At 44.3% G+C, this 26,951-nt stretch overlaps 1 protein-coding gene across 1 annotated transcript in view; it reads right to left on the bottom strand.

Annotated features, from left to right (window-relative positions):
* Nucleotides 1-575: 575 nt before the first annotated feature.
* The window catches only part of LOC106585598 (anthrax toxin receptor 1), a 56,576-nt gene continuing 30,200 nt past the window's right edge, over nt 576-26,951 (bottom strand). The window contains exons 11-18 of the mRNA XM_014171985.2: nt 17,804-17,873; nt 17,605-17,683; nt 17,276-17,371; nt 15,659-15,700; nt 13,720-13,815; nt 13,292-13,459; nt 12,469-12,549; nt 576-2,937 (exon numbers count right to left, since the gene is read on the bottom strand). Of these exons, the coding sequence (XP_014027460.2) occupies nt 2,443-2,937; nt 12,469-12,549; nt 13,292-13,459; nt 13,720-13,815; nt 15,659-15,700; nt 17,276-17,371; nt 17,605-17,683; nt 17,804-17,873 (1,127 nt within the window). The 3' untranslated portion in view covers nt 576-2,442. The remainder of the gene's footprint in view (nt 2,938-12,468; nt 12,550-13,291; nt 13,460-13,719; nt 13,816-15,658; nt 15,701-17,275; nt 17,372-17,604; nt 17,684-17,803; nt 17,874-26,951) is intronic.

Below are 26,951 nucleotides of genomic sequence, written 5' to 3' on the forward strand. Positions count from 1 at the left end.
TGTCACATACAAGCATTTTACTACACTGAGCAAATCAAACATTAGGAACACCTTCCTAATATTGAGTTGCACCCCCCTTTTACCTTCAGAGCAGCAAGGTGTTGAAAGCGTTCCACAGGGATGCTGGCCCATGTTGACTCCAATGCTTCCCACAGTTGTGTCAAGTTGGCTGGATGTCCTTTGGATGGTGGACCATTCTTGATACATGCAGGAAACTGTTGAGTGTGAAAAGCCCAGCAGCATTGCAGTTCTTGACACAAACCGGTGTACCTGGCACCTACTACCATACTCCGTTCCAAGGCACTTAAATCTTTTGTCTTGCCCATTCACCCTCTGAATGGCACACATACACAATCCATGTCTCAATTGTCTCAAGGCTTAGAAATACTTATTTAATCTGTCTCCTCCCTTTCATCTACACTGATTAAAGTGTATTTAACAAGTGACATCAGTAAGGGAGCATAGCTTTCACTTGGATTCACCTGGTCAGTCTATGTCATGGAAAGAGCATGTTTTGTATACTCAGTGTATGTGTGCATAACAACAAATCATAAAAAAGACACAATTTCAAAAAATTACTTCAAGGATTCAACGTTTACTTCATAAATTCTAAATTACAATTGGTTACATAGCAATGACAGCTAAATCTGTACTTGCTTATACTGCCTTGCTTTCCAGTTTCCAGGTTACAGTACACTTCTTTTGACCTGAGAGCCTGGCAGGTGCAAAGTCAATAAGTCTGTAATGAAAATATCATTCCTTCACAAAGGAACACAGAGAGTGACTCCACTTCAAGTTTTCTAGACCCAACTTAAAATACCTTCCTTTGCTACACGTATTCAGATTGCTAAATATTTGGATGCGCCTTTTACTATACAAAATCAGACATCTGTACATCAATATGTACTTTCATGAACTTGACTCAATGCAAAGCCAACTTTCCATGATTGTCTCCAATCTTTCTCTTATGGATAGGCAGAAGGCCTGGCCTATATTACACCTCATCTGGAGGTATAGTAAAGTGTCTAATGCTGCAGGGGAGATTCTGATCCATTGTGTGGACAAGATCCCAGTCACTGGCACAGAACCACACATGCAGATGCCTGCCTACATGTGTGTCTGGGTGTGATAGTAAGACATATAGTTTCATCAAGTGTGTTTACATAAAACTCATCCTGTTTTATGGGCAACTCAAAGCATTACATAATCCAACTTGTGCTTGGAATAATTTGACCCATAGACTGCCTATAAACTTAGCATCAATAGTTGAAGTCGTCATGGCCCGGTTCAGAGTCTAACCATCATTACCCTATTATATTCTTTGGTCAGTTACACAATATGTAATTCGATAAAAAAAAAAAAGTGAATTCAATAAACTACATTGAACCACAGGAGCAGCAATGACAAAAACATTTTAAAACATTTTTGGGGGAAGGCCAAAGATATATATACGTCATAACATTTTGAGATGAAATACAACATTGTAAACCCAACTATATAACATTAACCATTGATAGTGCTGATTGAGGAATTTGGCATAATTGTGAGGACTCGATTATTGTCATTTATTCGTAATGATTATTTCTTTCACCACAACCATCATACTCTGCAAAATAGTTATCCAATACTGAATGGACAATACAAAGACAAAAATTAAGACATATTTATACACGCTATATGTATAAAACATGCTATAAATGAACAAAGACCCATCATATGAATCAAACACTGTCACATGGATGAACAAATGACTTAAACCACTGGAATGTAATTGCTCTCCAATAACATTCTGTTATTAATTAAAGGCACATTTAAGGTGTAAAATCATCCTTTATGCTGTCATTAAGAAAAATTGTCCTCGACTTGACAGAAGTTGTGCAATGCAGCAGGGCATTTGGCACTGGGACATTTTTGTGATTCTAAGAATCCTTCCGCTGCTCATAATAACTTGTTTGTCAGTGAAAAACAAATATTGCATGTGGAAAATTCAGACTGATACATTATTGGAATGTCATTTGGAGACATCTAAAAAAAAAAATCTGAACTTAATACCTCAGCCATCTCTCAAGAGCCTCAGTTCATTATTTAAGAACAGGCAACCATCCAACACTTGACTTTACTTTGTTACGACGATATCCATCCATTTTTCTGTTGGTTGTAGAATGGACAGATGGGCTTAGCCCTTATTGCCATGGCAAGGTAACAGTGTTTTGTGCAGACCTGGCCAGCTATGGACATCATAGATCTGTCTATAAGGAAAGCTGTCCATCAGGAGATATCCCTGGAACCTCAAGTACAACTTCCCTTTGTACTCTTGACCTACATGTGTACATGGGCCACTGTAAACAAATAGCTGACAAGCGAGTGAGCCACACAGATATTCTGGGTGGCAGTAGAAGGAGGGGACAGTTGTGATTCCTGTTGATCTTCCTTGTACTAGTACTAGTCAACCCCTGCCTTCCCAATCACTGCTGAGGATTTACAGAGAGGGGCGCGGTGGTGGGCGGGCAGGGGGTGGGGGCAGGGAGCCTTGTCCTGGAGGAGGGGCCTGAGGGGTGGGGGCAGGGAGCTGGTTGGGGATGCAGGGTGTGGAGGGGAAGGGGGGCACATAGGAGGAGGGGGTATATGCAGAGTGGTTGGAGGAAGGGCTGGAGTTGGAGGAGGAGTGTAAGGTGGAGGTGTGATGGTAAGAGGTGGAGTAATGGGAGGAGGAGGAGTGGTAGAAAAAGGAGGGGGTTTTGAGGGCAGTGGAGTCAGTGTGGAGGTGGAGGATGGAGAGGGGGAGGCTGGGGGGCTGCCGGTGGGAAGGGGGAGTTTGCCTTGGGGAGGTGGTGGGTTGCAGCCTCTTGGAGGGGTGTAGATGGGGGCTGAGTGATGGTTGTAGTGGGGGTAGCGAGGAGGATTGGACTTGACCCGGGTGAAGTTCATGCATCGGCCCTGAAATGTAAGAGAGCGACAAGGTTAGAATAACGCAATGTATTATTTCTGAATTCACTGGTCAGTTGTAGAGGTGGTGTGGTTCAAAGTAAAAAGTAATAAAGGTATACATTCTCCAGTCTCTATACATATTTAAGAGACACAGATCTCATGATAAAAATTAGGAAAGTTGGTCACATTGCTGTTTCACAGACACCAGTGAGGAGATTTTATTTTATGCTATTCTATTGCTTTGTCAGTTATGCTGGTCAGTTGACTTAGCTGGAGGCATAAAAATGTCTCTTGCTTCGAACTGTCACAAATTGAATGGACTGATTGCTACAACACATGTTCCTACAGCATGGCAACCTTTTTAAGAGCATGTGTGCACTGTCCACCATCAACATTTCTATTTCAAATGACTGGGTTAGGGAGACCAACACACATGCTGTGATTTGTCATCATAATTCATGTCTGCATAGTGTCAGTGCTAAATCCAAAGAAAAATCCTTGCTGCAAAACTTTTAGTCAAAAGAAGATGTTTGTAATGCTATCCCAAACAATATCAACGCAAAGAACGGAGAGTACATAGGCCTATGCTTTTAGATTCATGTAGTTTCAAGTGTATTATTCATATGTACGGGATACGCATGGTAGACAGCGTCCAACAAAATGCTTACTTGCAGGTTCCTTCACAACAATGCAACAACAATAAGAAATAATAAAAGGTAAGAATACAAACATAAAGTAAATTGCAATAGAATAGAATAATAGATTTTAGCATAAGTATAACGTATGAAGGCACAATTCATAGCAAGTGTATAAATTGAGCAGTGTAATAAAAGTCTGGTAGCAACAGCTGTGATGTGTGTAGCATGAATTCAAGAAGAAAATGTATACGCAACATGCAACAATTTCAGAGACATTACTGAGTTACAGTTCATATAAGGAAATCAGTCAATTGAAATTAATTCATTAGGGCCTAATCTATGGATTTCACATGACTGGAAATACCGATACGCATCTGTTGGTCACAAATACCTTTAAAAAAGGTAGGGACGTGGATTAGAAAACCAGTCAGTATCTGGTGTGACCACCATTTGGCTCAATGTAGGGCGACACATCTCCTTTGCATAGAGTTGATCAGGCTATTGATTGTGGCCTGTGGAAGGTTGTCCCACTCCTCTTCAATGGCTGTGCAAAAATTATGCTGGACATTGGCGGGAACTGGAACACACTGTCGTACAAGTCGATCCAGAGCATCCCAACTGCTCAATGGGTGACATGTCTGGTGAGTATGCAAGCCACGGAAGAACTGGGACATTTTCAGCTTCCAGGAATTGTGTACAGATCCTTGCAACATTATCAACAACATTATCATGCTGAAACATTATCATGCTGAAACATTATCATGCTGAAACATGGTGGCACATTGGCACAACAATGGGCCTCAGGATCTCATCAAGGTAACTCTGTGCATTCAAATTGCCATCGATAAAATGCAATTGTGTTCATTGTTCGTAGCTTATGCCTGCCCATACTATAACCCCTCTGCCACCATGAAGCACTCTGTTCACAATGTTGATATCAGACCACTCTCCCACACGACGCCATACATGCTGTCTGCCATCTGCCCGGTACAGTTGAAACCGGGATTCAACTGTGAAGAGCACACTTTTCCAGCATGACAGTGGCCATCGAAGGTGAGCATTTGCGACTGAAGTCAGTTACGACGCCGAACTGCAGTCAGGTCAAGACCCTGGTGAGGATGACGAGCATGCAGATGAGCTTCTCTGAGACGGTTTCTGACAGTTTGTGCAGAAATTCTTCGGATGTGCAAACCCACCGTTTCATCCACTATGTGGCTGGCTGATCTCAGACCATGCCGCAGGTGAAGAAGCCAGATGTGAAGAGGGTACGACAAAGCCTATTGCCCCTCGAGAGACTGAAAAGATTTGGCATGGGTCCTCACATCCTCAAAATGTTCCACAGCTGCACCATCGAGAGCATCCTGACTGGTTGCATCACTGCCTGGTATGGCAACTGCTCGGCCTCCGACCGCAAGGCACGATTGAGGATAGTGCGAACGGCCCAGTACATAACTGGGGTCAAGCTTACGGCCATCCAGGACCTCTATACCAGGCGGTGTTAGAGGAAGGCCCTAAAAATTGTCAAAGACTCCAGCCACCCTAGTCATAAACTGTTCTCTCTGCTACTGCACGACAAGCGGTACCGGAGCGCCAAGTCTAGGTCCAAAAGGCTTCTTAACAGCTTCTACACCCAAGCCATAAGACTCCTGAACATCTAATCAAAAATGCTACCCAGACCATTTACATTGCAAAACAAAGTATAGTTTTGGCAATTCAGTTAGGACATGTACTTTGTGCATGAGACAAGTAATTTTTCCAACAATTGTTTACAGACAGATTATTTCACTTATAATTCCCTGTATCACAATTCCAGTGGGTCAGAAGTTTACATACACTAAGTTGACTGTGCCTTTAAACAGCTTGGAAAATTCCAGAAAATGATGTCATGGCTTTAGAAGCTTCTGATAGGCTAATTGACATAATTTGAGTGAATTGGAGGTGTACCTGCAGATGTATTTCAAGGCCTACCTTCAAACTCAGTGCCTCTGCTTGACATCATGGAAAAATCTAAAGAAATCAGCCAAGACCTCAGAAAAACAATTGTAGACCACCACAAGTCTGGTTCATCCTTGATAGTAATTTCTAAATGCCTGAAGGTACCACGTTCATCTGTAAAAGCAATAGTATGCAAGTATAAACACCATGGGACCACGCAGCCATCATACCGCTCAGGAAGAGATGAACGTACTTGGTGCGAAAAGTGCAAATCAATCCCAGAACAACAGCAAAGGACCTTGTGAAGATGCTGGAGGAAACAGGTACGAAAGTATTTATATCCACAGTAAAACGAGTCCTATATCGACATAACCTGAAAGGCTGCTCAGCAAGGAAGAAGCCACTGCTCCATAACCGCCATAAAATAGCCAGACTACGTTTTGGAATTGCATATGGGGACAAAGATCGAGAAATGTCTTCTGGTCTGATGAAACAAAAATAGAACTGTTTGACCATAATGACCATCATTATGTTTGGAGGAAAAAGGGGGAAGCTTGCAAGCCGAAGAACTCCATCCCAACCGTGAAGCACGGGGTGGCAGCATCATGTTGTGGGGGTGCTTTGCTGCAGGAGGGACTGGTGCACTTCACAAAATAGATGGCATCATGAGGATGGAAAAGGATGTGTATATATTGAAGCAACATCTCAAGACATCAGTCAGGAAGTTAAAGGTTGGTCGCAAATGGGTCTTCCAAATGGACAATGACCCCAAGCATACTTCCAAAGTTGGTGCAAAATGGCTTAAGGACAACAAAGTCAAGGTATTTGACTGGCCATCACAAAGCCCTGACCTTAATCCTATAGACAATTTGAGCAAGGAGGCCTACAAACTTAAGTCAGTTACACCAGCTCTGTCAGAAGGAATGGGCCAAAATTCACCCAACCTATTGTGGGAAGATTGTGGAAGGCTGCCCAAAACATTTGACCCAAGATAAACATTTTAAAGACAATGCTACCAAATACTAATTGAGTGCATGTAAACTTCTGACCCACTGGGAATGTGATGAAAGAAATAAAAGCTGAAATAAATCATTCTTTCTACTATTAATCTGACATTTCACATTCTTAAAATAAAGTGGTGATCCTAACTGACCTAAGACAGGGAATTTTTACAAGGATTAAATGTCAGGAATTGTGCAAAACTGAGTTTAAATGTATTTGGCTAAGGTGTATGTAAACTTCCGACTTCAGCTGTATATGTACACTACCATTCCAAATTTTGGGGTCAGTTAGAAATGTCCTTGTTTTTGAAAGAAAAGCACATTTTTTGCCCATTAAAAGAACATCAAATTGATCAGAAGTACAGTGTAGACATTGATAATGTTGTAAATTACTATTTTAGGTGGAAACGGCTGATTTTTAATGGAATATCTACTGTGCATAGGCGTACAGAGGCCCATTATCAACAGCCATCACTCCTGTGTTCCAATTGCACGTTGTGTTAGCTAATTCAAGTTTATCATTTTAAAAGGCTAATTGATCATTAGAAAAACCTTTTGCAATTAAGTTAGCACAGCTAAAAACTGTTGTTCTGATTAAAGAAGCAATAAAACTGGCCATATTTAGACTGGTTGAGTATCTGGAGCATCAGCATTTGTGGGTTCAATTACAGGCTCAAAATTGCCAGAAATGAATAACTTTCTTCTGAAACTTGGGTCCAGCAAAATTAAGGCAGTTTATACAATTTTAAAAACATTACAACACATTCACAGATTTCACAACACACTATGTGCCCTCAGGCCCCTACTCCACCACTACCACATATCTACAGTACTAAATCCATGTGTATGCTGTTGATAGTGTTGTTAAGAAGGCAGAGTATTGCTTTATTATAGACAGACTTCTCCCCATCTTAGCTACTACTGCATCAGTATGTTTTGACCATGACAGTTTACAATCTAGGGTTACTCCAAGCAGTTTAGTCATCTCAACTTGCTCAGTTTCCACATTATTTATTACAAGATTTAGTTGAGGTTTAGGGTTTAGGGTTTAGTGAGTGTTTTGTTCCAAATACAATGCTTTTAGTTTTAGAAATATTTGTCATATTCGTGTATGTAGGTGGCAGGGAAGTCAGGCGCAGGAGAAATCAAATTGGTTAATCTGGAGTATTTAATGAAAAAACAAACTCCAAAATCGAAGTACAAAATAACATGGGTAAAATATACCCGTCGCACACCGATACATAAACCCACGTAACATAACATCACAAACAATCACCGACAAGGACATGAGGGGAAACAGAGGGTTAAATACACAACATGATTAATGGGATTGGAAACAGGTGGGTAGGAAGACAAGACAAAACAAATGGATAATGAAAAACTGATCAATGATGGCTAGAAGACCGGTGACGTCGACCACCCGAGCAAGGAGGGGCATCAACTTTGGTAGAAGTCGTGACAATATTTAGGGCTAACTTATTCCTTACCACCCACTCTGAAACTAACTGCAGCTCTTTGTTGAGTGTTGCAGTCATTTCAGTTGCTGTAGTAGCTGACGTATATAGTGTTGAGTCATCCGCATACATAGACATGGCTTTACTCAAAGTCAGTGGCATGTCATTAGTAAAAATTGAAAAAAGCAAGGGGCCTAAACAGCTACCCTGGGGAATTCCTGATTCTAGTTGGATTATATCTGAGAGGCTTCCATTAAAGAACACCCTCTCTTTATCCACATTATAGCAGGGTGTGTAAAGCCATAACACGTACGTTTTTCCAGCAGCAGACTATAATCGATAATGTCAAAAGCTGCACTAAAGTCACCCGCAACAATAAAGACTGCTTCCGGGTGAGAGGATTCTTGTTGGCTAATGAGCCTGTGGCTCAGTTGGTAGAGCATGGTGTTTGCAACGCCAGCATGGTGTGTGCAACGCCAGGGTTGTGGGTTCGATTCCCACGGAGGGTCAGTACAAAAACATATATATTTTTTTAATAAATGCATGAAATGTATGTATTCACTACTGTAAGTCGCTCTGGATAAGAGCGTCTGCTAAATGACTAAAATGTAAATGTAAATGATCTTCTACAGTTCGCTGAGTGCCGTCTTGGTGTTTGCTTGTGGCGGTATGTACAGAGCTGTTATAATAACACACATGAATTCCCTCAGCATATAGTGGGGTCGGCATTTTAGCATCAGAAACTCCAGGTCGGGTTAACAGGAGCTCGCAATGTTTTCAACTTAGGTCCACCAGGAATTGTTTATGAGAAAACATACCCCTCTCTCTCTGACTCTTACTAGAAGCCGCCATTCGATCCATTCAAAATATGGAGAAGCCATCTGGTTGAATAGCAGAGCCGATTGTATTGTTGGTAAGCCACGTCTCAGTAAAAACAAAGTCACAGCATTCCCTGATGTCCCTCTGCAATTGAAACCTTGCTGTGAGTTCACAAAGTTTATTTTCCAGCAATTGGACATTAGCCATCAGGATACTAGGAAGAGGAGGCAGTTTAGTTTGGATGTATTTATGCATTTATATTCCAAACAATAGCCAGTGTTTTGGAACACTGGCTTATGTTTTGGAAATTAAACAATAACCCTAAGTACATTCTTTGCTTTCTGTGTGAGCTTTCCTCTTGTCAGGATTATTGTCAGTGACAATATTGCGTGTATACCCTTTTTTGTGCCTACCTACCTCTCTCCTTACAATCCAACTATAGTGGATAGGTTACCAGTTGTCTGGGTCTATCTTAGTCCCTGTGGAGCAGCCTGAGAGAGGACTGAAGTGAGAGCATAAGCCTCATCCTCTAGGAGCACTGAGGCAGGCTGGTGAGACCTTTACTGACTGCTGTTGGGAATCCTGAGGTTGAACCACTAACTCAAATCAACACTCCTATTCCCTTGACTCACGTAGCAGAGCAGTTTTTTTTTTTACTGCCCCCTGACCTTTGAAAAATAGTACATTTATGAAAGACTACCTGAAAGGAATACAAATATGTTTTACTTCTTGAGTTCAGCTCTCTGACTTCAAAGCACAAACTAAGACGTCAAACAATGAATACCAAATGTGGATGAAATATCTACAGCTGATGCAACCCTTGCTGTGTGCCACCACAGCATGATGTTTTCTTTGTGTCTTAAATTGAAAACAGTACAGCTCCTCATTGGAGCCCCAACCAATGACTGTATGTGAATGGACAAAGCCATTGATCATGTGACACCATTCATTCCTATGTGAAGACTCAATAGCACATAGAAGCCAAATGAAGTTGGTTAAGATGGCATCTCAATCACACATAACATGCGCAGTTTGAGCTAATCCAGGAAGTGATGTTGCAGGCTAGCTCAGTGCTCCCCCCTCTTATTAAATAACTCTAGTTTAAGGCCAACCAGGGTCCTCAGTCTGCCATTAGCAACTAATTTGTCCTTATAACTTGTTCTGTGTGTGATTAAAAAAATTATTGGTTCAAGGACATACATCTGGTATATTAGACGCAATTATTGGTACCATGATTGTCTTCTAAAAATGTTGTTATTTACATGAAGATTTACATTTTTCCATTGACTGGGGATCCTGTTTTATGCAGTTCTGCACTTGGCCTTGAACTTCTGTGGCTTCAGTGAGAGGGGCAAGTTGTTCTCTCCTGGCACCAACGCAGGGGCAGAGGAGAGGAAGCAGGGGCTCAGCTCTCTCCCTACTAGCCCTGTCAGTGCACTGGAACATTGGATAAAGGGAATCGGACTGAGTATGTGATGTCCAGTGGGAGTATTGCTGGAATCCTGGCCAGATTCTCTCCCTCCCACAGCTGCATTGGTTTGGAGGAAACTATAAAAACAATGCCTTAACTTGAGATCTTAATTGCAACCAGAGCAGGCTTGTTTACTGAGAGTCAACAAGAAAACTAGAGAGGTCTCTGCCTAGCTTCCTGTGTACTAATGAACTAACAGCTTTATGGAGACGAGGTTTCACTCCTACTCTTAATTATGTACGGCTTAGTTGTTATTAATGTCAGCAGTCATTTACAGTGTGATAGGCATTAGAATAGAGTCTGCTAGTTTTTATTTTTGCTTTTTAAGTCTTATTTCCCCTCATGTGCTAGCAAAGGTAAATTCATGACAGCGTTCCAAGTTTTCTGATGTCTCTGTAATTTCCACTGTCTCTATTCACCATCTTACGGTGGGGTGTGCAGACCAATGGAGCTGCAGTAAGCAGTTGTACCTAAGAAGACAGTATAAAAAGCCTCATTGGTCATTATGTGTTCAGTTAGTGTAACAGGCCTTTCATGTGCCCCCTGCTGGCCACAATGCTTCCCCTCGCCCTGCTGTGTACTTTACTGTAATATCTTCACATTCGCATCAACAAGTTACACAATTAACCACATAGCTTTATGTACAAGAAAAAACTAATAAATCAGCCACATTGGAAAATGCTAAAATCTTTGGAGAATTATTTGTTTGAGCCCATCCCTCAGATGACATGACTGAAGAACTTTGCTGACAATGCACTTTAGCTCCATCCACCCTGTTCTCATTCTCCTCAGCACAGCCCAGTCGAACCTGACCACAGCTCCAGTGGAGGCTCCTGAGGGGAGGACAGCTCATAATAATGTCTGGAACTGAGCAAAAGGAATGGAATCAGACACATGGAAACCATGTGTTTGATGTATTTGATACCATTCCACTAATTCCGCTCCAGCCATTACCACGAGGCCGTCCTACCCAATTAAGGTGCCACCAACAACCTACGTATGCACAGCTCTCAACACAGGCTGTAACTCTCAACACAGGCTATAACTCTCAACACAGGCTGTAACTCTCAACACAGCCTGTAACTCAACACACATGAACCTTGCTCAACACAGGCTATAACTCTCAACACAGCCTGTAACTCTCAACACAGGCTATAACTCTCAACACAGGCTATAACTCTCAACACAGGCTGTAACTCTCAACACAGCCTGTAACTCTCAACACAGGCAATAACTCTCAACACAGGCAGTAACTCTCAACACAGGCAGTAACTCTCAACACAGGCAGTAACTCTCAACACAGGCAGTAACTCTCAACACAGCCTGTTACTCTCAACACAGCCTGTTACTCTCAACACAGCCTGTAACTCTCAACACAGCCTGTAACTCTCAACACAGCCTGTTACTCTCAACACAGCCTGTTACTCTCAACACAGCCTGTAACTCTCAACACAGCCTGTAACTCTCAACACAGCCTGTAACTCTCAACACAGCCTGTAACTCTCGGGGGGTTTCTAAAGTTATGGGTGCCAGCTCACTACTACTGTAGTTTTCCCAGCAGTCCTCTTTTTCTACAGTGTGTGTGCTTTATTACTGGCAGCTGTGCCCATTTATGTTGCTACATATTCTGTTGCTTCAAAATGTACTCATCATGCAGAGCCTGATTCATGCGTCACCAAATAAAAACACAGACTGGCTTTATGGAGGAGGAGGAGGATGAGGATGAGGATGAGGAGGAGGAGGAGGAGGATGAGGATGAGGAGGAGGAGGAGGGAGTTCATTATAGTCTATTTCTAATGGAATAATGGACTATACCCCTTAGCAAATTACAAGTAAAAATGTTAACACAAGATTTTTTTTGCTTGGATTTCATAGTTCCCTATTGAAATATAACTTATTTAAAAATCTTATTGTTTAATAGTTGAAAGTCACAACCTCTGATAGATTTAAACAGGTCAATGAACATCATGTGGCAATATAATAGTATAGCTACAGTATGTTTTAGAGACTCATGTACAGAACACTTGTGTTACTATACGCCGGTTAGTTACAGGTTGCTTGATCAGGGAAATTGCAAAAATAATTCAATTTTCCTCCAGTGGAAACCATGACGTGTTTCATAGAGCCCTGGATTCCATATGACGCAGGCAGAGTTGGATTGTAGAAGGGGGCCTCACATGAACCTTGCTCTGTCTACATGTATCCAGCTTGTTAGGTCTTACCTTATCTCCTGGGTGTGGTCGCATCACAGACACACGGTCATAGCCTTTCCTCAACAAAACCCACAGAGCATCCAGCTTGCCCTGCAATCACAGAGCAGTACACAATACCAATAAGATTCTTTTTGTGTATGGCTTTGTGTTGGTGTGACTATAAGTCGCTATGCAACATACATTTACACACTATACTAATACTTTACATGAATTTCCAGGGATTATCTTCGAACTCAACCCATAACTTCATAATTTTCTCAATGCATGTCTATCTGTTACCAATTAGAGTGTTCACTTTGTAGATTGAAATTCAATTTCATTATAAAACAGCTGACCCAGATTATTATCAAAGCCAGAACCTGAACAAATGATATTTGCTCATTGTGAATTCTGCATAGACCCAGCCATTGCTAAGAGGCTGGGGAAGGGGGCAGAACAAAAATAATCCGTTTTTTTTACACAAAACTACTGGTTCTGCAGCCCTTGTCCCCTGGAGGTCAGTCCAGTGTGTATCTGGTTTCAATTAGCCATCCCCTGCTGACTGTCAAGACATATAGATATACATATATCTGCTAAATGACTTAAATGTAATGTAAATGTAAATATAGAACAATGCCTTTAACTAGCGCCTGGCCCTGTGTGTAGGGGCTCCATACCCGTGGTCATGTAAGGACTGGGACCCCAACACTAAAATATGAAATGCCTACATAATAAACTCCAGCTTCAACCCATCCTATCAGTCAAATACATGGCCATATATACAGGAACCTATGTTGAGTATGTGATTGAACTTGACAACTGTGTGTGCAGTGTATATTGTCCAGGTCAATACCTTAATTGGTGAGTACCACTTATGAGGGCCAGGAGGCTTGCGCGTGCCATTGTTGAGGATGCGAGTCGGGGTCTGTATAAACTCCTGCTCGGGCATCTTCACCCTGGCGTTCTTGGCCTTCTCCAGCTTGGCTCCCTCCTCAGTAGAGCCTTTCTCACCCCAACGCACCTGACAAATAACAAGAGGTTTTCAGACCGGTCTAGCTTCATTTCAACCACATTCGAGCAGTCGGCTCAACCACTAAGTGTGTGCTTGGTTGTTTGCCATTGCTGTTCTTTCAAACAGAGTCTTCCTATGTCAAATAGCATGGAGAGGACAGCTGTAGATTGTGAGGAAGGGCAGGTACATTACTGTAGTATGAAGTACAGTAGTAGGAATGAAAGCTGATTGTCAGAACTTAAACACAACAGGGCTTCAGGGAAGCTCACCTCCATCCTTTTGATTCCACCCACACCTCTGCCCCCATAATAGGAAGCATCAACCGTGGGCCACTTCTTCTTGGGCATCCCATCTTCTTCCTCATCCTGAAGTGGGGGGAAATAGAGATAGTGTGTAAAGACAGGTGTCAATATCTCACATTTGGTTCACAGTATCTAAGACAGGGTTAATAAAAATATAGGTCTGAGATGATTGATCATTTCACACACACGGACACTGTTGGTTCTGTGATACAGTTTAAACACCAAGCCCCCTGCCTCTCCATCTTCCATATACCCTACTCTCAGTCTAATATTTCAGGTCCTGGGTATGATTTCCTTTATTGTCTAAGTCAGTCTCCATCTACTCACTCTCCCCCTCGCCTCATTACCTCCAGTCCCCTTCCGTGGCGTGCGTCAGATCAGAGGAAAAGGCAGAGCCCACAGCCCACCTCCTCATGTTTCAGCTCTTTCACAAGCCCAGATTCAGACTAATTGAATCCATCAGGACTATGATCAGGGCCTGCCAGGGAGGAGGTGGCAATAACAATAGGCTGACGCCATCACCCTCACTGACCCTCAGAGAGACACAGACAATGGGCAAAGAGCTTCACAGAAAACTGGAGGAGATACCTCCTATATGATCTAATTGAATTGGAGTGGGGGAGATGCTTACTTCACCAATTTTGTGTGGACAGTCCATGTGCCGGGTTAATGAGGTGATTTTACGACAATCGATATCTTACAAAATCAACATCTAAAAGAAGCACTGGTATCAACATAATAATATCAGTTGAGAAGACAAGTACTTGGATTGTGTCACTACAGTATACACCTGCCTCTCTATTCTTTCCTGATGACAACCATAGTCGCGCACCCCCCACCCCCCTCAAAAAAACGGGTCTATACTAAAAGGAAATAATTGCAACATTTATGAAAAGAGTGTGTGCTGTAAAAAAGCTTATTGACATTCAAATGAGTCAAATTTGATAGAATTCTGTTGACAGTTGAAAATGTTTGTGTTGTTTTGCGGTGTTGTTTGTTGTTCACCGTGAAAGTTTTTATTGTTGTGAAGTATTGTTTGTTTCATCTGATTAGTCAGTGAATTTCCAGAGGTCTGGAGGGATTTCAAGGAAAGGACTCCAAACAGATGGCTCTTAAATAAGGCCTTAGTTGAAACCTTAAACTAAAAGAAAATCCCAGACAGTGAAGTAAAGGGACAATTATTCTCAGCTTTATTTTTATCATACTGTACATGGGGGGTATAGAAATTGATTATCAATTTGTACAGTGACCAGAGAAGGGGGCTGTTCAAGGACGATCTCCTGCCTTTTTTATCAGAATGTATTTGCGGGGAGTAAGGGGTGGTTTAGGACTACATGATGCGTGGAAAAAGACAGGTCTTCATAGTGGGAGGGTGTTGTCCTGACCATGCTCTGGTTGATGGATACAGTACTACATATCTATCTGACACTACTTCAAAGACAAAACCACAGCAAATGGGCGGAAGAAATATCTTGGTCATATGTCAGTCTATAAAATCATGGGGAATATTCCAAATGGTCAGTGAGGTTTGTGATAATTGAAGAAAATGGACCAAAAGCAATGGTTTGCAACACCTATTAACATTCTAAATGGTTTTGCTACATGTCAGTCAGTCAGCTGTAACCTGGTAGCCTACAGTAGTGCATCTCTCTAGTTCACTAAAACTATCCACCAAAAGTATTATTACTTTACCTATAAAAGAAATGGTTGAAAGTGTATTTCTCTTCTGCTTAATGGCCATTACATTTAGAGCCATATCATTGTGCCACAGTGAGGGAATAGAGACTTCTCTACCCTTCCAGAGACAATCTCTAACTATAAAGTCAGACATACTGTGGAAAATCTAACCCACACTCCAACATTAATCAAAATAAAGGGTTTATTTTTTTCATGTATTTTTTCTTACCGAACTGTCTTCCAGTACTGGTGGTGGTGGCTCATGGATCATCTGTTGTTGGGGGGTGAAGAGAAAGAGTTTACATTCATGTAATGAGCATGTAAGGAAACATACATGTACTTCAAAATACACATACACAGGGTTACATGAAAACACATGGCTCAGGAATAGTTTTTTTCTCTCCCTTGTTCAACTATTTACAAGCGACTGACCTAGAAATCTGCCATCCAGATTCCTAAACCTGGGATGTTGGTTGGGTGGGGAGCAGAAGAGGGATGGGGTGGGGGAGAGTAAAGGGCATGCGAGTGTATTCTCCATGCGCACTTGTTTTTCTGTTTACAACTGTGATGAAATTCAAGGAAACCTGTGTAAAGCGAATTGCAGGAAAAGGACATCTTAAAACATTTTACAGACAGCTTTTGACTACCAGCTCCTCCTGTTGGATTTAGGCAGAGCCCTGTGATGATGTAGTAGAATATTAGAATCATTTAAAAGTTTAGTAAATATAGATAAAACTGTATTTTCCTCAGATCCACTTCTCAATATATAGCAAAAGACATGCTTGTGGTGTGTCTATGGCCAACAAAACGTTGAGCAACTATAACTGTAAGCACTTAGAAAATAACCTGGCCAAGACAATTAATATACATGACTTGAAATGATACTGATTTTCCTCTGTGCTTCCCAAAGGCTGGAATACTAGCTGATTTCCCATGGTAACCTAACATCACTTTCCTAAACAGTGCTGGGCAAGGATTTCCACCGAAAATAACTGACAAGAACTATAAAGGTAAGGAGAGAGAGAGTAACATAGTAAAAACTGGCATATTTTTCTGCGTCTTTCCAACTTTTCTGTTTCCAGGCTGGTAGAACAGATATTGAAAGGGCAATACACACCATAGACCAGAAGTGTTGCATTTTGTTAGGCATGGTTGGGAGGGAGAGGCAGTAGATTGGAGTTGGCATGGAGTTATTCTGAGAATGACTTACCTATGAATTCTGGGAAAGAGATGTGACCTCATGGAATTTGTTTTAGGAGCTTTGGCAAACATGAACACTGTGTGATTGTGTAACCTACTTCCCATATCTTGATGATGGTGTAAGTTTCTTCTCTTCTCTCAATGTTTTTGTCTAAATACTAGAACAATACTGAGAAGCTACATTGCCCTTGACCTCCATGAGCTGAGGGGGCAGCGGTTCTGTGACCTCCAGTCGAACAAATGACTTCAACAGAGGGACTAATTACTTCAGCACACATTTACCACTGGGCTTTGACCTCTGGTGACCTCTGGGCATAATGGACTAACAAAATCAATTGGAGGCCAAAAAGGCCAAGGAGTCTCATCCTTCACTAACTCATAACCGTCTCACCATGGAAATGTTGTTCAGGTAGGTAAGGTACTCTGAGTGTGCCAAGGTCAGACAAAATAACTCTGGAAAATAAATCCATGATCACAGTGTATAAATAGTATAAAGAGTTGTCTCAGAAAAGACTTAGTGGAAATGCTGTAAGCTACACATAAGTTTACCTACCGTATAGGGCAATTTGCATTTAATTAAAAAAAGTTAAAGCTTGTAAGACACTGTCCATGAGTGTGAATGTGACAGATAGTGTATGTGACTCACCACAGTGCAGCAGAGAGGCCAGAACCACCAGAGCAGCATGAAGACTAAGAGCATCATGAGGATGAGCAGGGCGATGGCAAGGATGGTTCCATCAGACTGGGACAGACAGAGAGTGAGGGACACCGGTCAAACTCAGTCTCTACTGAGCTACACAACAGTGCAAAGGCTGAGAACCATCAGAAAGTTCAAGTGCCTGTTATTGTGTAACTACAGGGGAATAACATAATAAGGCATAGTTTGAGACAGTTATTGTTTCCTGTGAATCTTTGATGGGGTCCTGCATAGCACATAGATGTGTTGCACAGTGGTGTGGTGCATTTTGTTCTTACACAGCTCACAGTTGTAATGGTGACTGAACTGGAGATGAAACTAAGACCTTCATTCATGCTGACATAGAGGTTGGCTGCCCTGGAACACAGATGGAGTGTAAAGAGATAGAGTGTGGTGAGGATGGGTGACAGAAATATCAGCAGATGAATAGCAGATAAAGATAAAACCTGACATTCATTCAGTGATGGTGGTACTTACATTCCCTCTTCCTGTAGAATGGGGGCAGGACAGAGGAGATATGTATCTTCCACTATTAATGGCTTCACACCTAGAGGAGTAGAGGAGAACGAAGGGTCACCCATACACAAACCATAATGGTTCTGCTGTAGTCAGAGTGTAATTCAGACTGCACAGATCAAACTTCCATTTCAGTCATCAGAATCCATTGACCTTTCGAGAAGTGGCGCTGATGCAGACATGTATCAGGAGCTTAGATGTACAGTGGCTTCAAAAAGTATGTACCTCCCTTTACTTTTTCAAAAACAAATTGTTTTATAGGCCGAATTTGAAATGGATTCAATTCAGATTTTGTGTCACTGATCTACACAAAATATACAATATTGTCAAAGTGGAATTTTGTTTGTAGGGAATTTTAGAAATTAATGCAAAATGTAAAGCTGAAATGTCTTGGATCAATATGCATTCAACCCCTTTGTTATGGCAAGCCTAAATACATTCTGGAGTAAAAATGTGCTTAACAAATCGCATAATAATTTGCATGGACTCATTCCGTGTTCAACAATAGTGGTTAACATGATTTTTGAATGACTACCCCATCTCTGTACCGTACACATACAAATATCCATAAGGTCCCTCAATCGAGTAGTGAATTTCAAACACAGATTAAACCCCAAAGACAAGGGAGGTTTTTTAATGACTCGCACAAAAGGGCACCGATTGGTATATGTGTAAAAAGAAAAAAAGCAGACACTGAATATCCCTTTGGTGATTTATTAACTAGGCTTTGGGTGGTGTATCAATACACCCAGTTACTATAAAGATACAGGCGCCCTTCCTAACTCAGTTTCCGGAGAGGAAGGACACTGCTGAGGGATTTCACCATGAGGCCATGGTGGGAGACAAATTCACCTTTCAGCAGGACAATAACGTAAAACACAAGGCCTAATCTACACTGGAGTTGCTTACCAAGACGACATTGAATGTTCCAGTTTTGACTTAAATCGGCTTGAAAATATATGTCAAGACTTGGCAGTCTATCAAAATGGATGTCTAGCAATGATCAACAATCAACTTGACAGAGCTTGAAGAATTTTAAAAGAATAATGGGCAAATATTGTACAATCCAGGTGTGCAAAGCTCTTAGAGACTTACCTAAAAAGACTCACAGCTGTAATCACCGGCGCCAAAGGTGCTTCTACAAACTATTGACTCAAGGGTGTGAATACTTATGTAAATTATATATTTCGGTATTTTATTTTCAATAAATTAGCAAATAAAATAAAAAACATTTTTTCACTTTGTCGTATGTGGTATTGTGTGTAGGATGCACAATGCACATCCAACCCGGAAGCCAGCCACACCAATGTGTCGGAGGAAACACAGTACACCTGGTCAGCATGCACTGCGCCCGGCCCGACACAGGAGTCACTAGTGTGCAATGAGACAAGGATATCCCTGCCGGCCAAACCCTCCCCAGCCTGGACGACGCTGGGCCAATTGTGCGCCTCCCCATGGGTCTCCCAGTCGTGGCCAGCTGCGACAGAGCCTGGGCTCGAACCCAGAATGTCTGGTGGCGCAGTTGTCTAAGGTACTGCATCGCAGTGCTGGCTGTGCCACCAGAGATTCTGGGTTTGAGCCCAGGCTTTGTCGCAGCTGGGGTATGAATACTTTCTGAAGGCACTGTATATCATGTCCCAAATCTCTCTTCAACTGATGTCTGGAGTTCATTGACTAATGATCATGAAATGACATTATCTTATTGGATTTTCAGTATTGGACTGTGACATGATTAGTGATCACAACAGAGAGCAGTTGTAATTTCTCTTGATGGTAACTCATTTAACATACCAATCTAATATAATACAGAGATGCTTAAGGACCATAGTTCAATAGCCTAGTCCTGACACGTACACCCATTTGACAGAGCAGAGACAAAGACAATGATTAAAAGCCTTCATTTTTAAAGAGAACCTCTATTCTTTCTGTGTCCAACTTATGAAACGTTGGAAAACAGATCCAGTGAGCATGGTCATCGCCCAAGACTGCCTGTTTATCCTGGCTCAGGGTTAACATACCCCTGCACTGAGGAAATCAACATGAGCGCTCCACAGCAAACGGATGACCGCTCCTCTCCTCTCCAGTAACACCCTGCAGGATGGAGGGGAGGAATTGGGACCAGGAGGAGATCAATACTGCAGGCTGCCAAGCTGAGCTCAGAGCCAACACAAACTCAGCCAGATATCTCATTCAGAGTTCAACTCAGCGGTCACCCACCTTATACTAAGCTATCAAAGGGGACCGAGAGAGCTGAGGGCCTCTTTTAAGACAGAAAGACTGGTTGACTGGCTGACTATAACGGACTCTCTGGTCCCTCTCTCAGGTGAAGGGTTCTAACATTTAATACCATAGGGATCTAGATGCTGCCGCCAACAGCTTTGCTTCATGTCACAACACTTTATTACACAGTTTACTCTGTGCGCATGATAAAAGGTAATGTAAAGATTTACTACTGAGTGCAGACATGTGCCCACTGTTAAAGCTTACTCAATAAATAACCAGAAATTACAGCCAAATGTTATTGGTCACATACACATATTTAATAGACGTTATTACAGGTGTAGCGAAAATCTTGTGTTCCTAGCTCCAACAGTGCAGACCAGCCTATTTAACCAATACTGAGACAACATGACATTAACATGACATTGCTTCAGAGAATACAATAACATAGCTGTACTGCTGTCTGTCAAGTAAGATTTGTGAAGGACTATACAATCCCAATAAAATTATGATTACTCCGGTTACTGGGCATTTCCTCACAAGGGGTGGATTTTCATCTTTAAAACAGTGCCAGTGTAACCGATGTCGAATGGCTAGCTAGTTAGCGGTGGTGCGCGCTAATAGCGTTTCAATCAGTGACGCCACTCACTCTGAGACCTTGAATTAGTTGCTTTTGTGGAGCGATGGGTAACGATGCTTCGTGGGTGTCAGTTGTTGATGTGTGCAGAGGGTCCCTGGTTCGAGCCAAGGTAGGGGCGAGGAGATGGACGGAAGCTATACTGTTACACCTTCGAAAAGTATTCAGGCCCCTTGACTTTTTCCACATTTTGTTATGTTACTGCCTTATTCTAAAATGGATGAAATAAATAAAAATACTCTGCAATCCACACACTATATGGCATAACGACAAAGTGAAACAGGTTTTTAGAAATGTTTGCATATGTATTAAAAATAAAAACAGAAATACCTTATTTACATACAGTTGAAGTCGGACGTTTACATGCACCTTAGCCAAATACATTTAAACTCAATTTTTCACAAATACAGACATTTAATCCTTGTAAAAATTCCCTGTCTTAGATCAGTTAGGATCAACACTTTATTTTATGAATGTGAAATGTCAGAATAATAGTAGAGAGAATGATTTATTTCAGCTTTTATTTCTTTCATCACATTCCCAGTTGGTCAGAAGTACATATACTCAATTAGTACTTGGTAGCATTGCCTTTAAATTGTTTAATAACTTGGGTCAAACGTGTTGGGTAGCCTTCCACAAGCTTCCCACAATAAGTTGGGCCCATTCATCCTGTCAGAGCTGGTGTAACTGAGTCAGGTTTGTAGGCCTCCTTGCTCGCACACACTTTTTCAGTTCTGCCCACAAATTTTCTATAGGATTGAGGTCATGGCTTTGTGATGGCCACTGAAATACCTTGACTTTGTTGTCCAACCTGTTGGGGCTAGGGGGCAGTATTTTCAAGGCCGGATGAAAAACGTACCCAATTTAAACAGGTTACTACTCTGGTCCAGAAAATAGAATATGCATATTATTAGTAGATTTGGATAGAAAACACTCTGACGTTTCTAAAACTGTTTGAATGGTGTCTGTGAGTATAACAGAACTCATATGGCAGGCAAAAACCTAAGAAAAATTGAATCAGGAAGTGGGAGAAATTAGAAATGTAGTTTTTCTTTTGAATCCCTTGAAAAACTACAGTGACATAGGATTTACGTTGCACCTCCTAACTCTTCCATTGGCTGTCAACAATCTTTAGGAACTGGTTTCATCCGTCACCTGTTACCGGGCAGAAAATTGTGTCTCAGTCAATCACTGGCCAGTCTGAGGACAGGTGTCTTATGGCGCGCGTGCATGTGACTTCGTTGTTTTTTATTTTTCTTCTGGGATGAATACCTATTGCCCGGTTGTAAAATTATCGCAATTTTACATTAAAAAATACCCTAAAGGATTGATTGTAAACATCGTTTGACGTGTTTCTACAAACGGTAATGGAACTTTTGACCATTTCGTCTATGGATTTGCATCCACGCCACATGGCATTGTAAAGTGTTCTGGATGGGTCAACAAAACGGACGTATTTGGACATAAATGATGGACTTTGCAGAACAAATTAACATTTCTTGTGGAAGGGGGTGCCCTTCTGAGTGCATTCCGCCGAAGATCAGCAAAGGTAAGAAAATATTTCAAACATATTTTTAGAGATTTGTCGACGCTGTGGTTGTAGGCTAACTGTATAGCTTAGCATTGAAGGCTAAGTTCTGTACTCAGAATATTGAACAATGTGCTTTTTCCGTGAAGTTATTTTGAAATCTGACAAAGTGGTTGCATAAAGGAGTAGATTATCTCTAATTCTTTAAATAATTGTTATAAATTTTGTCAACGTTTATGAGTTCTTCTGTAAATTAAATGTGCCTATTCTGTCACGATTCCCACCGACGGTGGCGCCCCCTCCTGCTCGGGTGGCGCTCGGCGGTCGTCGTCACCGGCCTATTAGCTGCCACCGATTCCCTTTTGCTTTTCCCTTTTTTTATTTTGTGACACCTGTGGTCAATTAGCCATTAGAGGGGCTATTTAGTTTAGCTGGCCCGCTCCTGTTCGTGCGGGATTAATGATTGTTTCTTGTTAGACGGCTTATGTTCGTGTCGACGTTGTTGGACGCCGTATGTATTTTCTCCCCTGTGTGTGGGAACATTTGTTTTTTGTGTGAGTGTATATTAAAAACACCACTACCCTGTGTTCGCTGCTTCCTGCGCCTCATTCCTCCTCCACGATTACCAAGCCGTAACAGAATCCCGCACCCCGATAGAAGGCATGGAATCAGCGGGAGCAGCGGCCACTCCTCTGCCCTCGATGGAGGAACGCGTACTCCACCACACGACAGTCCTCCATCGCATCGGATCGGCAATGGACCAGATGATGGAGAGGATGGACAGATGGGAGAGAAGTGGTATCCTCTCTCCACCTCCACCTCCCCCGATACAGCCATCTTCGCCTCCCATGACGTCTGGCTCTGGTGCGCTTCGTCTGACGCTCCCGAGGGAGTACGATGGGGCGGCGGCTGGGTGCCAGGGGTTTTTGCTCCAGCTTGAGCTGTACCTGGCCACCGTCAGACCTGCTCCCACGGGGGAGGAGAGCGTGAGTGCCCTCGTTTCCTGCCTGATGGGCCGAGCTCTGGAGTGGGCTAATGCGGTCTGGAACGGTCCAGACTCGGCGAGGGACCACTACCCGGATTTCACCCGCCGCTTTCGGGCCGTGTTCGACCACCCTCCGGAAGGAAGAGCAGCGGGTGAACGGCTGTTCCACCTCAGGCAGGAGACGAGGAGTGCCCAGGACTTCGCGCTGAACTTCAGGACCTTGGCTGCTGGGGCGGGGTGGAACGACAGGGCCCTCGTAGACCACTACCGCTGCAGTCTCCGGGCGGACGTCCGCAGGGAGCTGGCCTGTCGGGACACAGCTCTGTCCCTGGACGAGCTGATAGATATGTCCATACGACTGGACAATTTGCTGGCTGCCCGCGGGCGTTCGGAGAGGGTCCTGCCCGTTCCACCCCCGTGCACCCCCGCCCCTACCCCTATGGAGGTAGGGGGGGCCGTGCCAAGGGGCACCGGAGGAGGTGGCTCCTCCTGCACCAGCTGTGGTCGGAGAGGACACACGGCCGACCGGTGCTGGAGGAGCCAGTCTGGGAGTCGAGATGGTAGGCAGAACACTTCTCGGTCACCTCAGGTGAGTCAGCACCAGATTCACCCAGAACCCCCTGTTGGTCATGTGTTTTTACCTGTTTTGTTTACTACATTGTTTCCCTCTTCCCAGCATAGGGTGCTAGTCGATTCAGGCGCAGCTGGGAATTTTATGGACCGTGGACTTGCCATTAAGTTGGGCATTCCGCGGGTGCCGATAGATTCCCCTTTCCCCGTGCACTCCCTAGATAGCCGACCATTAGGGTCAGGGCTAGTCAGGGAGTCTACGGTGCCACTGGACATGGTAACGCAGGGGAATCATAAGGAATGCATTCGTTTTTTCCTTATTGACTCGCCTGCGTTTCCGGTGGTGCTGGGGGTCCCCTGGCTGGCTGGTCACAATCCCCGTATTTCGTGGAAACAGGGGGTTCCCCAGGGGTGGTCAGAGGAGTGTTCAGGTAGGTGTCTAGGAGTTTCCATAGGTGCCACGTCGGTGGAGAGTCCAGACCAGGTGTCCACCGTGCGCATTCCCCCTGAATACGCCGATTTGGCGATCGCTTTTTGTAATAAGAGGGCGACTAAATTACCACCTCATCGACCGGGGGATTGTGTGATAGATCTCCAGGTTAACGCTGCGCTTCCCAGGAGTCACGTGTACCCCTTGTCACAGGAGGAGACGGCGGCTATGGAGACATATGTCACGGAATCCCTGGGACAGGGGTACATTCGGCCCTCCATCTCACCCGCTTCCTCGAGTTTCTTTTTTGTGAAGAAAAAGGAGGGAGGTCTGCGTCCGTGCATTGATTACCGAGGTCTAAACGCTATTACGGTGGGGTTTAGTTACCCACTACCTCTCATCGCTACGGCGGTGGAATCATTTCACGGAGCACAGTTCTTCACAAAACTGGATCTCAGGAGCGCGTATAATCTGGTGCGTATCAAGAAGGGAGACGAGTGGAAAACCGCCTTTAGTACCACATCAGGCCATTATGAGTACCTCGTCATGCCGTATGGGTTGAAAAATGCTCCAGCCGTCTTTCAATCCTTTGTTGACGAGATTCTCAGGGACCTGCACGGGCAGGGCGTGATTGTCTATATCGATGACATTCTGATATAATCCGCCACCCGCTCCGCGCATGTGTCCCTGGTGCGCAAGGTGCTTGGTAGACTGCTGGAGCATGACCTATACGTTAAGGCTGAGAAGTGTGAGTTTTCCAAACGAGCCGTCTCCTTTCTGGGTTATCGCATTTCCACCACGGGGGTGGTGATGGAGTGTGACCGCGTTAAGGCCGTGCGTAATTGGCCGACTCCAACCACGGTGAAGGAGGTGCAGCGGTTTTTAGGCTTTGCCAATTACTACCGGAGGTTTATCCGGGGTTTTGGCCAGGTAGCGGCTCCCATTACCTAACTGCTGAAGGGGGGGCCAGTGCGTTTGCGATGGTCGACGGAGGCGGACGGAGCCTTCAAGAAGTTGAAGACGCTGTTCACCGACGCACCCGTGTTGGCGCACCCGGACCCGTCTTTAGCGTTTGTAGTGGAGGTGGACGCATCCGAGGCTGGGGTGGGTGCCGTGCTATCACAGCGCTCGGGTGCGCCATTGAAACTCCGCCCCTGCGCTTTCTTTTCGAAGAAGCTCAGTTCGGCGGAGCGTAACTACGATGTGGGGGACAGGGAGTTGCTAGCAGTGGTTAAAGCTTTGAGGGTGTGGCGGCACTGGCTTGAGGGGGCTAAACACCCCTTTCTCATCTGGACCGACCACCGAAACCTGGAGTACATCCGGGCAGCGAGGAGACTGAATCCACGTCAGGCGAGGTGGGCCATGTTCTTCGCCCGGTTTAGGTTTACCATCTCCTATAGACCGGGTTCCCTGAATACTAAGGCCGATGCGCTGTCCCGTCTCTATGACACGGAGGACCGGCCCATCGATCCAACTCCCATCATTCCAGCGTCTAGGCTGGTGGCACCTGTGGTATGGGAGGTGGACGCGGACATCGAGCGGGCATTGGTGTTGGAACCTGCGCCTGCGCAGGTGGCCGTAGGGCGCATGTATGTGCCGCTCGGTGTTCGTGATCGTTTGATTCGGTGGGCGCACACGCTACCTACTGCGGGTCATCCTGGTGAGGCGAGGACAGTGGGGAGTCTAAGGGGGAAGTACTGGTGGCCCACCTTAGCTAAGGACGTGAGGTCCTATGTCTCTTCCTGTTCGGTGTGTGCCCAGAGTAAGGCTCCTACGCATCTACCAAGAGGGAAGTTACAGCCCCTCCCCGTTCCACAACGACCATGGTCGCACCTGTCCATTGACTTCCTGACAGATCTTCCCCCCTCTCAGGGGAACACGGCGATTCTGGTGGTTGTGGATCGGTTCTCTAAGTCCTGCCGTCTCCTCCCATTGCCCGGTCTCCCTACGGCCCTGCAGACTGCGGAGGCCCTATTTACCCATGTCTTCCGGCACTACGGGGTGCCGGAGGACATTGTCTCTGATCGAGGTTCCCAGTTCACAACCAGGGTCTGGAGAGCGTTTATGGAGCGGCTGGGGGTCTCGGTCAGTTTGACCTCCGGTTATCACCCCGAGAGCAATGGGCAGGCGGAGAGGGTGAACCAGGAGGTGGGCAGGTTCCTGAGGTCGTATTGCCAGGACCGGTCAGGGGAGTGGGCGAGGTATATTCCCTGGGCTGAGTTAGCCCAGAACTCACTTCGCCACTCCTCTACTAACATATCACCCTTTCAGTGTGTGTTAGGTTACCAGCCGGTCCTGGCACCATGGCACCGGAGTCAGACCGAGGCTCCTGCGGTGGAGGATTGGGTCCAGCACTCCAAGGAGACCTGGAGAGCCGTCCAGGACTCACTAAAGGAGGCCAGTGCGCGGCAGAAGAGGAGTGCTGACCGCCACCAATGTGAGGCGCCCGTCTTCGCACCGGGAGACAGGGTCTGGCTCTCGACCCGGAACCTGCCCCTCCGCGTGCCCTGCCGGAAGCTGGGGCCGCAGTGTGTGGGGCCCTTCAAAGTCCTGAGGAGGATAAACGAGGTGTGTTATCGGTTGCAACTCCCTTCCTATTACCGTATTAACCCCTCGTTCATGTGTCTCTCCTCAGGCCAGTGGTAGCTGGTCCCCTTCACGAAGATGAGGTGCCGGAGGTCCCTCCGCCCCCTCTGGACATCGGGGGGTCCCCGGCGTACAGCGTACGGGCCATTCTGG

Source organism: Salmo salar, chromosome ssa24, assembly GCF_905237065.1.
Source record: "Salmo salar chromosome ssa24, Ssal_v3.1, whole genome shotgun sequence".
NCBI classification, from domain to species: Eukaryota; Metazoa; Chordata; class Actinopteri; order Salmoniformes; family Salmonidae; genus Salmo; species Salmo salar.